Below are 19,086 nucleotides of genomic sequence, written 5' to 3'. Positions count from 1 at the left end.
ACTATTTTTTGACATTAAAATGTAATTAAGTGGAGAAAGGAAAAGATAATTGTGTGAGTATTTGCTCATAACATTAAGTATCTCTAGACATATAAGCATTTAAAGGTAGTCATCTTTGTTAATGGTGGACTATAGGATGACATCTTATTTATTTCTGTTTTCTGTTTTCCTTACAGCTCAGGATTTGCCATAATCCTGCAAGGCACATTATTTTGTACTTTTGCAACTGTGGCATGCATAATTTTTAGAGATCTCCAATTATTTCTTTTGTACACAAATAACATATGCTGTGGGTTTGGCATGTCTTGACTAAATATAAATAATCAAGATTATAATTACATTATAAAAATGTATTTACTTTATTAAAATTTAATGAGATTGTTTCCTTTCAAGTTGTTATAACGTTCATTTTGTTGAGCGCCAATCTCATTTTTAGATATAAAATCAAATTAAATCAAGATTACTTTGTAAATATGCTTTTTACAATGTGCTGTCCAGCAGTGTGCATGTGTTTTTTAAGGTATAAAAAGATATAAATTTGCAGGTGACTTTCTTTCATTTATCACCTTAGCTGCTATATTTCACAATGTTGTACCCTGTATAGCTAGAAGGACCTTGGATTTCTCCAAAGCTGCGATAATTGCCACATTACTGGTCAGTGAATAGGGCAATCTGATAGAAATTAAGTGAAATATCCAGAAACAATTTTCTTCCCACACAGTGGCATGATATCCCTTTGAACAAAGAACACTGCACTTATGAAGCAAATGAATTAATATTGGTGGGGGACTCGAATGTAAAATTTCTGTAGGAGTCAATTATTTTCTGGCTTACTTAAAATATTTGACTCCCTTTGCGGGGACTTCTGCCCATCAGGAGCAGCCGTCCCCCAAAGGTGGTAGCCCCCTTATGTCTTGACTCCCACGCACCCTCAGCCTATTGCTGGGGTCTTGCAGCCATGCCTGCCCAAAATCCCCAAACTTAATTTAAATCCGGTATCCATTTTCACTACTTTGTTGGGACTGATTGTAGTCCCAGCAGTGACCAAATACTGTTTTCTGGCGCTGCTGAGACTACAGAGCTGGTGGCCAATCAGATTTACCGGCAGCTCCCAAGGGCAGGTCTTCCTCCCTGATGGTGGCAGAAGTCCTACTTTTAACTAATTAAGGCTGTCCCCGGTGTAATATCGCTTCAGGACAGCTGCATCTAATGTTGGCAAAGTGCCAAGCGACTTTTGGGTCAGCAGCAGGGCATGGTAATTTGACAGTATAAAATCCACCCCATTGTATCTTTTGTTTTCTCTCCTTATTGTCTTTTTCCCCTTCTCAATTAGTGTAGTTGCTATCCCAGATACTCTTGAATGGGGAAAAAGGCCCAGTGTGAACTTTAGACTGCACTGTGACAACCTGTGCCATTGTATGATCATGGAGAATGTTAATGACCTGACTAACCTTATTTCTAAGGAAGCCAATTTGGGATTTGGACAAATCTGGAGCTTAACTTGACTAAATTTTTTTTTGACATTCTGAACCTGATTTGCCAGAGTTAACAGTTTAAGACAACAGGACGAGAAAGGGCCACATTAATCATATAGGTCATTCTCTATCCCAGGACATTTCCAAGGAGCTGATTGAATAATTTTTCATGCCCCATCCTTTGAAAGATATGCTGAATCAAAAATTGGCTTCAGCTGCTTTGCCAGAGTGGGTTTTACTTGCAATTGGTGATGAACTGTTCCAAAATTTGAAAAGTCTATAAGCAATGCATGTTTGCTCGTTGAAATATAAACTGTGTTTTGCTTGACTAACTGGCACTATTTCCACTTGTCTCCACCTCTCTTTCAGTCTGTGTTCTTGCTTGTTTCTACTGTAGTAGAACTTGGATTAAAGTAATGACCGCACTATAAATTGAAAACTGTGATGCCCCTCTCATTGGCAAATAAATATAAGCAGTTTACCCTGTATCTGCATACCCATTATTGATATATGTGGTTTTGCCTTTATTCCGAAGTGGATCTACAGGCCAGAATTAAATTTTGAGAAATGAAGATCAAGTTACCGTTTCGTAAGAATGTGCTACTCAGCAATACTTCTGAGTACTGAACAAACGACTCTTAAATATTCTAAGCACGTTAAGAATATGTCTCCACTGGAACTGTACAAAGTGCAGTTTGTATTTAGCTATTGTACTTGAGTAAATGAAAATATAACTTAGTCTGCTTTCGTATATCTTTTAATTTGTTTGCTAACAGGTATTGCAAGGTTTAGATTACCTACACAGCAAGTGCAAGATTATCCATACAGATATAAAACCAGAAAACATTTTAATGTGTGTAGATGAATCCTATATTCGACGAATGGCTGTTGAAGCAACAGAATGGCAAAAAGCTGGTGCTCCACCACCTTCCGGCTCAGCAGGTTAGCTATCTTTGTAATGAACCTTGTACTTTGGGAAAAGCCTGTACTTTATTTTTGTGCAAAGTGGCCTTCAAGACCAAAGTGAACTGAGGAGTACCCTGAAAGAGGGTTAATTGGCTTCCTGATTATGACATCATTAGATTCCAAGAAATGACCTTGTGACCTGAGATTGCATTGGGGTTGAAAAAGTATGAAGCAAAAAGATAAATAGAAATCTCATTGCAGTGGTGGGGTTCCAGCCTGTCTGTTGGCAGTCGGTTCAGAGCACAAAGTAATGGTATGAGTGGAATCAAGCAAGGCTCACTGAGTGGATCAGTTTACTGTTTGTCAGTTTAGAATAGACCATGGAGTTGATGCAGGGCTCTGAGAATACAGCTGGGACTGTGTTACTATGTGTTATCCAGTTGGAAAGGACAGAGCTAAAGATAGGAAGAGCAGAGGATTGTGGATTGAACAGGACCCACTGCTGCTCTTTCAGTGTTGCCAGAGCCCACCTGACTGTTTAAATGGATTGGAGAAGGGAGAGAAAAGGCCATAAAGGGACGGTGTCATCAGGACTGTCATGACTCGAGTGAGCGTGTGTCTATAGATGTGCGTCTTGTCAGTTTTAACTGTCTGGGGATTTCGGATGGAATATAGCTGCAGGTAGATGTGATGCAAGGGCTGAGATTATTGAGTGGGAAGTGAGAGATCCTACATAATGGAGGCCAAATTGGAAAGACTGAAAGATTGCACATGGCGCTACATTTGTACAGAAAGTAACATGGGTGTTATCTTTGTTTTATTGACTAAAGTGAGTCACCTTTTTATTTGAGGTATCCTTTGCCTATTAAGTAATGTTTAAATTTTGTTGATTTTAGTTGGTTTGTTACAGAAAAAGTTTAAAAAGTGCAATCTTGTCTATCAGATTTCTTACTGTTGGTGTCATGAGGAATTCCTTTCTTTCAAAAGTTATCAGTCTCTACTCTATAACACTTAGCAGATATTTCACTTAGTTTGAGGAAATGTCATCAACTTGAAACATTTCTCTTCCCATTGATGTGCCTGACGTGCTGAGTATTTCCAGTATTTACTGTTTTTATTTTAATTTGTTATCATTAGAGACTTCTTTGTTTTCTGTTCAGTGGTCTGCCTGTGGTTTGTAAAGTGGATTTTGGGGTATTAACAAAGCATTTTATGAACCAATATCATGATTAGGATGTACAGCTTATTGCATGAAATTAAAAAGATATTTTTCATTTACATGTTTGCAATATAAAATTTAATGCATCCCCATTTCTGATGATATGACTTCATTTATGTTTCCTTGAAATTATTGAATTTATTCCATAATCTATCTACTCCTGCATTTTAGTCCATGTTAAGTAGCAAATCTGTTGATCATCCTGTTGTCTATAACTGAGTCATGTACAACCTGGCCAGGCTGCAAGAGTTGGGATTGTGCTTTCGTATATTTAGAATTGTGCCATAGTAGAGTTAGGATTTCAATTATTGTTCTATTTGAGAAGTGATTTATATGTTTAAATGTTAAAAATTAAACTAATGGTTTCTAGGGACTGATATTGAAGTAGTCTCACTTAGTTGTTAACTGAAAATATTCAACTGTTAAGCCAATGATGACTCATTTCAACTTTTAAATCAGATTACAGACTGGAATTCACTCTCTTAGTACTATTTGGGCTGTCTACCAATACTTCCAGCGGTAACCTGTGCCTTGTTGGAGTTAAAAGCTAATCGTATCCATGTAGTGATTGGAATTCAGAGCTAACATTCTGTATTTTAATGATGATTTATATTGGAGATAGTATTATGGTCCACTATATACTCCTGATCTTTAAAATAGGTGGAAAAGCACCTCACTTGAAGACCATGTGATTCAGATTAAAAATATTTATTCAAATTTGTTGTAAGGTGAAAAATTGTAAAGCAAGATAAATCAGGTAACATACAATGAAACATTTTAAATTATTATCTGCAACCAAAATAACTGTTTCAAAATTCTTGTAATCATGTCTTGGAAACCTATAACATGAGCACTTCAGACTTCTATTGTGCAACAAAGTTTAAACAAGTAACTAAAGATCAGCAACAGTATCAAGCCCAATTCTCAAAATAAGAGCATAAACAGGAGCAGAAGTAGGTTTTTTGTACCTGCTCCACCATGCAACAAAATCCACGGCTAATCTTCATCCTCAATTTTTTTCCTGCCTTATCCCCATATCCCTTCATATCTAAAAATCTGTCGATCCCTGTCTTGAACATACTCAATAACTGATCATCCACAGCCTTCTGGGTGGAGAATTCCAAAGATTCAATACCCTTTGAGTGAATAAATTTTTCTTCTTCTCATTCCTAAATGGTCTACCTTTTATTCTGAGACTGAGACTCCTTGGTTCTAGACTCCCCAGCCAGAGAAAACATTCTCCAAGCATCTTCTCTTTCAAGCTTCTTAAGAATTTTCTGTTTCAGTGAGATCCCCTTATTCCAGGAACCAGTCTAGTAAACCTTTGTTGCACTCCCTTTAAAACAAGTGTATCTTTCCTTGGGTAAGGAGGCCAAAACAGTACATAGCACTCCAAGTGTGGTCTCACCCAGGCCCTACACAATTGCAATAAGGGTTGTTTACTCTTCTTCTTCAAAACCTTTGTAATAAGAAGCTAACATTATTTGCTTTCCTAATTACTGGGCGTACCAGTGTGTTAACTTTCTGTGATTCATGTACAAGGTCACCCAGGTCCCACTGAGCATCAACATTTCCAAGTCTTTCACCTTTTACAAATATTCTGTTTTTCTTAACAAAGCAGATAACTTAACAATTATCCACATCATATTTCATCTGCCACATCCTTGCCCACTCACTGTCTGTATCCATTTGCAGCCTCTTTGCATTTTCCTCGCAGCTTACTTTCCAACCTAGCTTTTGTTTTTATTTTCTGCAATGTCGGATACATCTCAGTCCCCTCCCATATCTAAGTAATTGATACAGATTTTAAATACTTGAGGCCCAAACACTGATCCTTGTGGTACCCCACTAGTCATAGTCTGTCAACTAGAAAATGACCTGTTTATTCCTACTCTTTGTTTTTTGGCCATTAACTAATCCTCAATCCGTACAAATATATTAACTTAATCCCATGAGCTGTAATGTTGTGTAACAACCTTATGTGTGGCAGCTTATCGAATGCTTTTTGAAAATTCAAATACACAATATCCAATGGTTTCCCTTTATCTACGCTGCTAATTACAACCTCAAGGAACTCGTAACAGATTTGTTAAATACCATTCCCTTTCATAAATCTATGTTGACTCTGCCCAATCCTATTATATTTTTTATTAAGTGTCATGTCACCATGTACCTCATAATAGGTTTTAAGATTTTCCTTACTATTAATTTTAGGACAACTGGCCTGGCGCCCTAGTTTCTCTTTCCCTCCTTTCTTAAATGATGGAGTTATGTTTGCTACATTCTAATCCATGGGGCCCATTCTAAAATCTAGGGAATTTTGAAAAAATGAAAACCAATGCATCCAATATCTCTATAGCCATCTCTTTGAAAACCCCAGGATCCAGGCCACCAGGTCCAGAGGATTTGGCGCCTTTAGTTCCATTAATTTCTCAGTACAATTACTTAAATAATACTAATTTGAAGTTCTTCTTTCTTAGACCCTTGGCTCATTGCTCTTTCCAAAATGTTTTTTGTCTTCTACAGTAAAGACAGATACAAAGTATTTGTTTAAGGTCTCTGCCATTTATTTCCTTATTCCCTATCATAATTTCTCCTGTCTCTGCCTGTAAGGGGCCCATTCATTTTTTTACATAATTGTAGAAAGTTTTACAATCTCTTTTTGTGCCTCTTGCTAGTTTAGTTATATCCTACATTCCCTTTATCAATTTCTTGGTTATCCTTTACTGAATTCTAAAATCCTCCCAATCCTCAGGTTTACTATTGTTTTGGCGTCATTATAAATCTCTCCCTTTCATCTAATACTATATTCAGCTTAGCTTGCTAGCCACAGTTGGAACAGTTTTCCCTAGGGGTTTTTTAATTCCTCAAGGCCACGTATATTTTTGCAAATTATGCAGTATTTTTTTAAATGTTCGCCATTGCTTAACTACGGTCATACCTTTAAATGTAGTTTCCCAACCTACCTTAGCCGATTTACCTACATAGTTTGCCTTGTTCAGATTTAAGACCCTAGTTTCAGACTGAACGAAATCACATTCAAACTCAAGATAGAGTTTATCATACTATGATCACTCTTTCCCAGAGGCTCCTTTACTACAAAGTTACGATAAATCTTATTTCATTGCACAATGTTCAGATAAAATAGCCTGTTTCCCAGTTGGTTCCTCGACACACTGGCCTAGAAAATTACCTTGAATGCATTCCATGAACTCATTCTTCAGACTAATTCTGCAAATGCGGTTTCCCCAATCTATATGAAAATTAAGGCCCCCATTTCTGCTGTATTATCTTTGTGGCATGTACCTCTAATTTCCTGATTTAGACTCTGCCTGGCACTATAACTACTAGTCCATGGCCTATAAGCTTCAGCTACCTGTGTTTTCTGCCCCTTGTTGTTTCTTAGCTCCTCCCAAACTGATTGTACATCTTGATTTTCTAAGTTAAGATCTTACATCTCAACTGTATTTATCCCACCCTTTATTACCAGGGATACCCCACCTCATTCCTTTTCGCCTTTCTGCTCAAAGTCAAATATCCTGGAATATTAAGTTCTCAACCTTAGTCACTCTGCAACCTAGTTTCCATAAAGGCTATTAGATCAAACCCATTTAGTTCTATCGGTGCTAATAATTAAGCTATTTGATTATAAATGTTTTGCACATTTGGATATATTGCTTAAATTGAAAAATGTTAGGCTTTTATATGTCTGCGATATTACCATTGTCCCTATATCCAATTATCTTGTTATGCTGTTTGTACTTTCCTGACCCATTCTACTTTTTTTCCTCCCAAATTTCCACTCTGCCCCACAGCCTTGACATTTCTCTTACAGCTTTTGAGTTTACTCTTTCCTGAATTCTCCCACCCGGCCCCCCTTGGTTTAAAGTCCTAAACTCCGCCCTGGGTGATTGATTTATCAGCTAGTCCAGTTGAAGTGAAGCACATTACAACGCAGCAGTTCTCGCTTTCCCTAGTGACGCCCTGTGAATCAACACCCTTGTGTCTCATGCTACTCTTTCAGCCATGCCTTTAGCCTTCTAATCTGTTTGTCCCTATGACAATTTCTGCTGGCACAGGAACCATCTTGTGAGATTCTGCATTTTAATTCGGACTCCAGCTCCTCAAACACTCTCAGAAGAACTTTCCTAGTTTTGCCTATTCATTGGTTTCTAAGTGGACCATGACACCGGGATCCTCACCCTCCTACTCCAAGTTCTTCTCGAGCTGAAAGTAGGTGTCCATAACCCTTGGATAGATGTTGGAACTCATGGTTTCAGCCAGAGACAACACTATCTATCCCCTGATTATGCTTTTGCCTATGACTTCCATTAGTACAATGATAATACAAAACTCTGTTTCTTTGCCATTTCACCTAAGCCCTTTACAGCCTCCATGCTGTCAATCCGATTGACATCAAGGACAAGATTTTTAATTTTGGGTCGGGAGACGATGTTGGCATCTAACACAGGTCCAGATCCCACACTGAGTCAGGAACAGCAAGCTGACTTTGATTTGGCCTGGTTTGGCCAATTAGTCGCAGGAGGGCATGCTCACCATCCAATTTAAGAATTCCCTAAGCAAAATTAAATGCCTGCCCACATCCATTTTTGAGCCTGTAGCCAGGCAAAAAATCCAGCCCCAAATCTTAGGTAAACCACAACCTCTTCCAGCTCTACAGCAGGAAAATCAAAGCCTTCAGGGTAGATATTCTCTCCAGTGGTTTTTGGTGGATGGCTGTCACATTGCACCATTTGCTGCCTGACGGTCCAGATGGAAGGCCAAGTCCATTTTGAGGGGAGCTGGGGCCTTGTTAGCAATAGGGTCATTGGGCTGTACCTGTTACATTTACAGCATATGTATGCATGGCTTAGTTTTGAATAGAAGGCAGATTTGTTGAGACCAAAAGTTTATGTTCATATATAAATAGTTAAGATTTTACAGTCATGATTTGACACTACATGTCAGATTACGAAAGCTCAGTGACACAAGTGAATGATTATTAGCTTAATTGTTGCTCCTTTCATGACTTGCACCATCTGAGGTAGTGAGAAAATCAAAAAGCTTAGTAATATGGCTGGCAGCTTGTTGCAATAATCTATAAATTTGTGTACGCATTCTGTAGCCACACTCACTGCAGATGAGATGGAGATAACTTACCATGACAAATTACATAGTCAAAACATTAACTCTTTTTAAAGTTTAAGATCTCAAACAAGAATTCTTCAACACACTAAATTTATAATGTGTTTGGACTTCCATATTTCTCATTGCATCAAGAATCCTTGATGATAAAACAGCAAATTGTGAAATAAGCAGCAGTTTGTATGTCGCTTTTCATTTCATGATGCTGACTTTTGTTTTTGTTTTATTTCTGCAGTGAGTACTGCCCCGCAGCAGAAACCGGTGAGTACTTTGTTGCTTTTGCCGTGCAGAGATAGTTGATACTGATGGCAACTTTTCAGAGTTGCACTTAAATTATCTACCTTCTAGAAATAGAGCCCCTCAGCTGTCGAGATATTTGTATACTCTAAATTTGTTTCCTTTAAAAGAGCCTTATCAGTTGAAAATTCTTACAATATGCATACCCAAACTTTTCACTTTGTGATTTACTGGCCCCACAGTAATGCACATTTTTTGCATTCTATCTTTCCTTTCCTACTGCTTCACTCACTCAGCTTACACCACATGGACTGCAGCGGTTCAAGAAGGCAGCTCACCACCACCTTCTCAAGGGCAACTAGGGATGGGCAATAAATGCTGGCACAGCCAGTGAAGCTCACATCCTGTGAATGAATTAAAAAAATCTGTCTAATTTCATTTATCCTGTCTTTTCCTCCATTCTTTGTTCATTTATTTTTCTCTCTCTCTCCACCATTTCCTCCATTTGTTAGTTTATCAATCCTTTTCCTTTCCTCGCTGCAGACATTTTAACTTTTTATCTCTCATCGTTTCTTTCCCTTTTTCATTTTATCCTCCTTCACGATTTTTTTTATTGCACTCTACTATCACACAATTTCATGGGCTTCTCTGCACCCTGGCCCTCCTTGCATGCCCCAAATCTTCAGCTGTTTTCTGTGTCCCCCAAACCCTGTGTCCTGCCTGCTCTCTGCCTCCTCGTGCCTCCTCAACTTCTCACGCTGTACCACATGCTTCACTCTGCTCGGCCCCTGCTTCTACTCCTCCCAGCCCCCACTCCTCCCATGTCCCCCTCTGCTCCCGTCCCACTGCCGCCTCTCCTGCTCCTGCTACTGCATCAGCCCTCCTGCTCCTGCCCTCTCTCCCTCCCTTTGTCTCTCTTGCTTGCTCACTTTTGCACTACCTCCCTAGCTCCTTTTTGCCCTACCTCACTCCCTTTTGCTCTAGCTCGCTGGCTCCTGTTCTCCCTTCCCCTCTCGCCCTGCCCCTTTCCCGCTTGCCCGGCCCCTTTTCCGCTCACCTGCCCACTTTCCTACCCAGAGATTGAGCGGCAAATGGAGTGCAGCTGACTAACTGAGTGAAGATTTGGAGTTTGGTGAGAAGGGAGTTTTAAGTGTTAATTTTGTTCTTAAGTTTTGCTCTTAAAATCTAATCCAGTCTGTAAATAGCAGTAACTGGAAAGTACTGTGTAAGCAGGCTAAGTTCATTCTTTCTTACAGTTTAGACAGGGTAACCTCACTCTCAGCTGTAGGAGCTGAGTAGTTAATTAGCTAACTGGTTGAATCTGGCTACCGTAGTTCCAGTTCATTACTATAAGTTCAGGGTTTTTGAGTGGAGTGCAGCCGGCTAACTCAGTGAAGACTTGGAGTTTGGTCAGAGGAGAGGAGTTCGTTTTCTCTTCCTGTCTTTCTCACCCCATAGAAATTGGTTCTTGCTCTACTACAGGGAAAGGAGCTCACTGTTTGCTGAGTACCTGGTAAGTTGGTAAGTTCTATTCTACCCCTAAGATTTAAAATAGTACATAATTTGGTGGTAAAGTTAGTCAAATATATAAGAAAGTGAAAAATAAATGATTAAGTAAGTAATTGTTTAAAACGCATTAAGGATGGCAGGACAGGTGATGTGTCAAGGCTGCAACATGTGGGAGCTCCTGGGTAACATTGTGATCCAGGGCAAACATGTTTGTAGTAAGTGTTTGTGGCTTGAGGAAAGTTGGCTCAGAGCTGGAGGCTGAGCTGCAGACACTGCGACACATCAGGGAGGGGTGTTGTTACCTGGATGCTTTATACCAGGAGGCAGTCACACCAGTTAGGATAGGGTTTTCTGATTTGGTCAGCGGCCAGGGACAGGAGGGTGTGACTGCAAGTGAGGCAGGTGAGGGGACCCAGAGGGTAGGAGTGTGTATCTCTGCAGTTATCCAATAGGTTTGAGGTGTTCTCAGCTTGTCTGGATGAGAGTGAGGGCTGCAGGGTGGTTGAGTAAACTGACCATGGTACCATGGTACAGGAAGCCACCCAAGAGAGGGGAGCAAAAATTAACGTAGTGGTAGTAGGGGACTGTATATTAAGGGGGTTTGACACTGTTTTCTATAGCAAAGAGTGACAGTCTAGGCAGCTTTGTTGCCTACCTGGTGCCAAGGGTTCGGGACATCTGCTCAGGGCTGGAGGGGAACGCAGTGGGATGGGGTGGATCCAGCGGTCGTGGTCCATGTAGGTACCAACGACATGGGCACGAAGAGGAACGAGGCTCTGCATAGTCAGTATGACGAGCTAGGCATCAAATTAAGAAGCAGAACCTCAAAGGTAATAATTTCTGGATTATTACATGAGCCACGTGCAAATTGGCATAGGACAAATAAGATTAGAGAAATGAATGCATGCCTTAGAGACTGGTGTGGGAGAGATGGGTTTCGGTTTGTGGGGCACTGGCACCAGTATTGGAGAAAGTGGGATGGTCTACACCTGTACCATGCTGGGGCTGGTGTCTTCAGGAGCTGCCAAACTAGGAAAGTAGGAGAGGGTTTTAAACTGAATAGTGGGAGCAAGGGATCAAATTTGGGGAGATGTGGTAAACCAGTGAGTAGAAACAAGGCAAGAGAGACAGGTATTAATATGGGAAATGATAAGCAGGCTGTGACAGGAAGAGACAAAGAGTATAAATCTAAGAGTAAATCAGCAGATAAGGCTAGATGCTACAAAAATAAAATGACAAAACTAAAGGTTCTGTATCTAAACACACATAGCATTCGAAACAAAACAGGTGAACTGATAGCACAAATAGAAATAAATAAGTATGATCTGATAGCCATTACAGAGACATGACTACAGGATGACATAGATTGGGACCTGAATATTGAAGAGTATGTGACAGTTAGAAAGGACAGGAAGTTAGGAAAAGACGGTGGGGTAGCTCTGTTAATTACTGATGGTATTAGCACATTAGAAAGGGATAACCTAAGTTCAGGAAACCAGGATGTAGAAGTGGTTGGATTGAGATGAGGAATGATAAAAGCAAGAAGTCACTTTTGGGAGTGGTGTACAGGCCCCCTATTGTAACTACACAGTAGGACAGAGTATAAAAGAAGAGATAGTGGGAGCTTGCCAGAAAGGTACAACAATAATCATGGGGGAATTTAATCTACATATAAACTGGAAAAATCAGATAGGCAAAGGTAGCATAGATGAGTTCATTGAATGTTTTCAGGATAGTTTCTTAGAACAGCATGTTCTGGAGCTAACCATAGAGCAGGCTATACTAGATCTGGTATTCAGCAATGATGTTCAGTAGGATGAATTGATGACCTCCTAGTGAAGGCACCCCTAGGTAGCAGCAATCATAATATTATTGAATTTTACATTCATTTTGAGGGAGAAACGAGTGCGTCCAAGACTATTTTTTAAGCTTAAATAACGGCAATTAGGAGGGCATGAAAGCAGAGCTAGCTAAAGTGAACTAACAAATAAGGTTAAGGGATATGTCAGTAGAAGTTCAGTGGCAGACACTTAAAGGGATATTTCAGAATACACAGAATATATACATTCCAATGAGAAAGAAAAATCCCAAGGGGAGGGCCCACCATCCGTGGTTAACTAAAAGCATTAAAGACAGCATCAAACTTAAAGAAAAAGCATATAATTACGCAGACAGGTGGCAAGTCAGAAGATTTGAAAGAATGTGAAGAACAGCGAAGAATGACATAATGATTAATAAGGAGGGAAAAATTAGAGAATGAGAGAAAGGTAGCTAGTAATATAAAGCTGGATAGTGAGAGTTTCTATAGATATTGAAATAAGGAAAGAGTAAACAAAGTGAATGTTGGTCCTATAGAAAGTGCACCTGGGGAATTGATAATGGAAAGTAGGGGGATGGCAGATGAATTAAACAGGTATTTTGCTTCGGTTTTCACAAACAAGGACACAAGTAACATCCCAGAAATAGCTGTAGATCAGGAAATGGAAGGGAGGGAGGAACTCGGGAAAAATTACAATCACCAGGGAAGTGGTATTGAGCAAATTGTTGGGGCTGCAGTCTGACAAATCTCCAGGTCCAAATGGACTTCACTCTAAGATATTGAAAGAAGTGGCTAGTGAGATAGTTGATGCACTGGCTTTAACTTTCCAAAGTTCCCCTGACTCAGGGAAGGTTCCATTAGATTGGAAAATAACAATTATAACTCCTTCATTCAAAAAGGGAGGAAGACAGAAAGTAGGAAACTATAGGCCAGTTTGAAACTATTATTAAAGAAGTTAAAGCAGGGCACTTAGAAAAATTAAAGGCAATCAGGCAGAGTCAACATGGCTTTGTAAAAGGAAGTCATGTTTAACCAATTTAACCTTCTTTGAAGGAGTCACATGTGCTATGGATAAAGGGGAACCTGTAGACATGCTGTACTTAGATTTCCAGATGCATTTGATAAAGTGCCACAGGTTATTGCAGAAAATAAAAGCTCATGGTGTAGGGGGTAACATATTGGCATGGATAGAAGATTGGCTAGCTGACAGGAAGCAGAGAGTTGACACAAATGGGTCTTTTTCTGGTTGGCAGGATGAGACGAGTGGTGTACCACAGGGATCAGTGCTGGAGTCTCAATTTTTTACAATTTATATAAATGACTTGGATGAAGGGACCGAAGGAATGATTGCTAAATTTGCTGACAACACAAAGATAGGTAGGAAAGTAAATTATGAAGAGGACATAAGGAGGCTACAGAGTGATATGGATAGGTTAAGTGAATGGGCAAAGATCTGGTAAATGGAATATAATGTGGGCAAATGTGCAATCGTTCATTTTGGCAGGAAGAATAAAAAAGCTTATTATCTAAATGGTGAGAGATTGAGCAGCTCTGAGATTCAGAGAGATCTGGGTATCCTAGTGCATGAATCATAAAAGGTTAGTATGTAGGTGCAGCAGGTAATTAGGAAAGCTAATAGAATGTTATCGCTTATTGTGAGGGCAATTAATTATAAAAGTAGGAAGGTTATGCTTCAGTTGTACAGGGCATTGGTCAGACCACATCTGGAGTATTGTGTACAGTACTGGTCTCCTTATTTCAAGAAAGATGTAAATGCATTAGAAGCAGTTCAGAGAAGGTTTACTAGACTAATACAAGGAATGGGCGGGCTGTCTTATGAGGAAAGGCTGGATAGGTTAGGCTTGTAACTCTTTCGAGTTAAAACCAATTAAACCAAATTAACAAAATTGGGATAAATCAGGCACAGCCCTTAATTCAGGTCAGCTGTAAAACCAAGAACAAAGTCTAAAGGAAACTTACAAACTTTAAATCAAAATGTGATTAAAGGGGTCAACAAAACACCCCAGTCCCCGCGGTGCCCACCGAGCACGGAAGGCAGGTTAGGCTTGTATACATTGGAATTTAGAGGCGAATTAATTGAAACCTTTAAGATCCTGAGGGGTCTTGACAGGGTGGATGTGGGGAGGATGTTTCCTCTTGTGGGAAAATCTAGAATTAGGAGTCTCTGTTTGAAAATAAGGGGTCGCTCACTTGAGACAGAGATGAGGAGAAAACTTTTCTCTCAGGGTTGAGAGACTTTGGAACTCTCTTCCTCAAAAGACAGTGGAGGCAGAGTCTTTGAATATTTTTAAGGCAGAGCTAGATAGATTCTTGATTAATAAGGGGACGAACGGTTATCGGGGGTATGCAGAAATGTGGAGTTGAGGTTACATTCAGATCAGCCATGATCTTATTGAATGGCTGAGAAGGCTCAAGGGCCTGAGTGGCCTACTCCTGCTCTTAATTCCTATGTTTGTATGTGAGTCGATTACAACGGTTAGAATGAGTTTGGGAGAGTGAGTGAAAAGAAACCTGCAGTCCCCAATGAGCTACAGAGCAATCTGGGTACAAATATGTTGTTGCAAGTTTCACATTTATTAGTTAATTGCAATAAGTACAAAATGCAATACTCAGCAAAGGCAGTGGATCAGTCAGTTCATTCTGGAACACCGGCTCTCAACTCCTGGTTGACTGTGGCACTGTCTCTTGTTCTGTTGACCAAAATCTATCATTTGTTGTCTTTTCTCTTGCCACACACCTAGCTACTGAAAATTGTTGCTTATTAACCCTTGCTAGTAATTACCTCGATGCATGATCAGTGGTATCCTTTAGTTCTGATTGGCCCAAGCAGCACATGATCAGTCCCTGATTGGTTAAGTAATGTATGATCAATGTCTGATTGATCTCTGAAGGGTGCTGGTCACCTTACTAATGTCACTTCCCATTAACTCATGACTGGTCCCCTGAGATGCCAGGCACTTGTGGGAATATCCTCCTCTTACAGCTTTTCACTGTTATTTTAAGTTTATAGCTTTCCACCAAGATAATAAGGCATTCACAAGGTAATTTATGTGTCTGCTTATTTGCAGTAAGAGGATGTGCGGTATCACATGCTAATGATTGATGTTCATTGGGCTCATCATTCCAAAAGATCTAATTGATACATCTTAGATATTCTGGAAAGTTCCAATGCCTATATGTAACTTTTTACTGACTGCTGATGCCTGAAGCAAGTTACTTAAAAAATAACTAAAAGTCCAAGAGTTACACAATCTTAAACTAATACAGCAATTACGGAATTACTGCTATACATATAAAATCCGTGCATAAAGATAATTGGTGGGTCAAAATTGGGAAGCAAGATATACATTACAAAATACAAAATTTTATTAGATATGTCAATAAATAAAAGTTACAGGAACTACATAACTACAACACTGATTACAGAACCTGATAACAAAAATCACAATAATGCATAAATCTGTTGTATACTTTGGAGGAAAGTGACTTTTTCTCTTTAAAACACTTAAAGTTAAAAAGCTAAGACATTTTAATACCTAGAACTGTAGTTTGAGACCTAAAACTATTTTACTTCGCACAACAGGCTTTTGAGAGGAATACAGCATGTGTCAAACCACTTCCCAGAGTCTAATCTCACAGCATTTCTGCAGAATTTGCTGTCCTCTAATCAAGCCATAAAATGTAACAGTGAGTTTCCTTCAACCTTTGTTCTGTGGTTAAACCATAAAACGTAACCCTATTTTGGCCTAAGGCAATGTGGCACACTTAGTGCAGTGAAAATGTAAAGAATACACAGTGGAGTGTTAAGTGGTAGCAGATTTATCTAACACACTGCTATTTTGGCTTCAGAAGCAAATAGAATGGTTATTTGCCAAAATGGTATCAGGTTTAAAATGGAAACTGGCATTGGGAAAAATTGTTTGGAGCCTAACATTGAGTTTGAGGAATCACAACTAGCTCAGCTCTTGACCATGTATTTTTAATATAGATTTTCCTTACTCTTCCTTCACAATAGTGTAGGATTTTTTGAATTTGAGTGTTGTAATGTTTAGAGTCAATGAATTGAGATGTAGTGATATATAGAACATTAACCATTAAATGACACTGACTGTATAACTGGTGAATACATTAGACCACCTTTACTCATGGTCCTAAAAATCTCAACCACATCATAAAATATTTGGCCCAGATTTTGCAGTCAGTGGCAAAGGCATGATGCTTACTGTTCACCTTGCTGACAGCTGTCCACAAAGATTTGATTAGCTTTAGAATGCAGACTTTCTGCCACTGGGTGTCTGGTGCCTGTGGTTGGAGAGGCTCTGCAAGAAACTGTGAGGATCTTTAACCAATCAGATTGAAAATTCCTTACTGAGTCGCGCAGAGTCCAAACCGGGAAGTATAAGCAGGAAATATGTATTAGTTTAAATAATATACAATACGTGAAATAAAAATTGGGAAATAGAGTTGGAATTAAAGGAGAGAGATTAAAGGGACCAACAGAATAAGGTTAAAAGAAAATTAGAGAAAGAGACTCCACACCTATGAAATTATTTTATCAGAGCCAGAGAGGTTGCTCAGAAGTAAAAACTCATTTACTCCTGAATGCACTAGTCCTAACACTTTCGGCCTTCTAAAGTGGGGTACAAATGCAAGTGACATGAGAATGTAGAATCTGTAGCAAGTCAATTAATAATGGCCTCCTAATCTCTGTTGATTTGCAAATGATCTTGAAATGTCCAAGTATAAAACACATGTAGATTAACAAATTACATGTTAAAAGAGATTAGATTGGTATCTTCCTGTATTTTGTGACTCCTCATCTTTAGTTTGCTTGCTTTTGTCAATTACACTGTTGCCCTTTAGTAATTCCTTTCAAGAAATATTGCCCAGAATTTGCTGGAGGAGACCATTGTTAATTGACACTATTCTGTTCAGAACATTCCTCATGACCAAACACTCGACATCCAACTGCCTTATCTAGGTAGTTGTTCTGTTATCACTTTTGTGGATCTTAGCTTGGATTGTCCTTGGCTAGGATCAATAGAGACTGCTGGAGGCATGGCTGTTGGTAAACTTAAACTTTTATTAAACATTCTTCTAACTATATACAGGCTAAGTCTTAGCATAAGGCTTCACATAGAACTATCTCAGCATGCTCTGTGGTCATGTGATCTTACATCACTGATGATGTAGTCTGTTTACTTATTTATTTAACATTAACCCTTTGCACCACATTTCTCCCAAGTCTCTAACTTTATCCAACACGTTATTTACATTATCCTTCATCTCCCTCTAAAGTTTCTGCCTTCATCTCTGGTTCACAGTGATAACAGTTGTGATGGTTTCACCAATCTGCCCGACCTTGTTCTCGGCTCTCTCAGAGGATATATAGGATTTAAGCTCTCCATTTTCTCTTTCAAGCTCGCTAAGAGTAGTATGTGAATCATCAGCGACTATCAGCTCTCTGTTCAGGTCGTCTTCCTGATCTTCTGGGTAACTGGTCCATTCCATCGAAGATTGTCGTCTTGTACATTCAACTGCACTTCTGTTTCTTCTCACTATCCCATTTTCAGTCTTCACAAGATAAGATCACAAATGTACTTTTTTTTCCCCCAAAACCTGGCCTTCGCAGTTTTGGTCATGAATCCATTACTGACTCCCCTGGTTGGAGTTCTGGTAAGTCATGTACTCTCTGGCATTGATTATAGTTTATGGTTTGATTTGCATGATACTCATCCTCCTCCTCCCTTACTGTCTCTATATCTTCAGCTTTGAGTCAAGGCATAAGCATGTGTGGAAGACAGGAAGTTGAGTCCACAGTCATCTTCCCATTAGAAGTTCGGACGGATGCCGGACCATTCTGGAGCAATATGGATCAGTAGATAACGTCATTTTTCTTCAACAAAACCTTTACCATTCTTAATCCTCTTTCAGCCTCCCCATTAACTTGCGGGTATTTGGGTGAGCTCAATATCCATAGGCTTTTATGAACAGCTTAAAGCATTTGTTGGCAAACTGTGGACCATTGTTTAAAATGACTAGGTCTGGAATGTCATGCGTTTCAAAATTTTATTTTAGTAACGTACTGACAGCTTCCAAGGTGGAACTGTGAAGATGCTTAACCTCAGTCCTTCTGGAGTAATAGTCAACAACTACTTGGAGCTCAAAAAGATCCATTCTGAGGCATTCCCATGGTCTGAACGGAAATGAGGATACCATCAGTGGTTCTCCTTGCTTCTGGCACCTATTCATTGGTGATGCAATTTGACATAATTTCCTTTAATGAATTTGAGATCCCTGACCACCAAACAGAATTTCATGTTCTAGTACAACACTTTGCAATACCCAGGTGTCCCTGGTGTATTCTCTGAAAGATCTTGAGTCTGAGGATTCTAGGTATGATCAATCTCCCAATAAAATCAGCAAGTCGCTGAGATGCCTTCATTGCTCAAAATATTGCTTCAGGATGAGATTTTTTGGAACATATTCTAGCCATCCTTTGATGCAATATTTCCAAATTTGAGCGCATTCTTCATCTGCTTTACATGCCTTTCAAATTTCATTTAGCCTCTGTGTTGTTGCTGGTAGAAATTGTCAGTGAAATATAGGACTCCATATCTTCGACAAAATTTATGTCCTCTTTTTCAGGCTTGTCAACGGGAATGCGTGACAATGCATCCACTGTAGTTTGTTGTTTTCCTTTGACATGCTAGGTTATAGCATCAAATTTCATCAATCTCAAATTAAATCTCTGG

At 39.3% G+C, this 19,086-nt stretch overlaps 1 protein-coding gene across 11 annotated transcripts in view; it reads left to right on the top strand.

Moving 5' to 3' along the window:
- The window catches only part of LOC121285811 (SRSF protein kinase 2-like), a 246,803-nt gene that overhangs the window by 178,352 nt on the left and 49,365 nt on the right, over positions 1–19,086 (top strand). For all 11 annotated transcript variants that reach the window (XM_041202657.1, XM_041202654.1, XM_041202656.1 and 8 more), the window contains 2 exons: positions 2,252–2,417; positions 8,981–9,006. In XM_041202657.1, coding sequence (XP_041058591.1) covers positions 2,252–2,417; positions 8,981–9,006 — 192 coding nt within the window. The remainder of the gene's footprint in view (positions 1–2,251; positions 2,418–8,980; positions 9,007–19,086) is intronic.

The sequence above is a fragment of the Carcharodon carcharias genome, chromosome 13 (genome assembly GCF_017639515.1).
Source record: "Carcharodon carcharias isolate sCarCar2 chromosome 13, sCarCar2.pri, whole genome shotgun sequence".
Classification (NCBI taxonomy): Eukaryota; Metazoa; Chordata; class Chondrichthyes; order Lamniformes; family Lamnidae; genus Carcharodon; species Carcharodon carcharias.
This window is presented reverse-complemented; position numbering and strand designations above follow the sequence as displayed.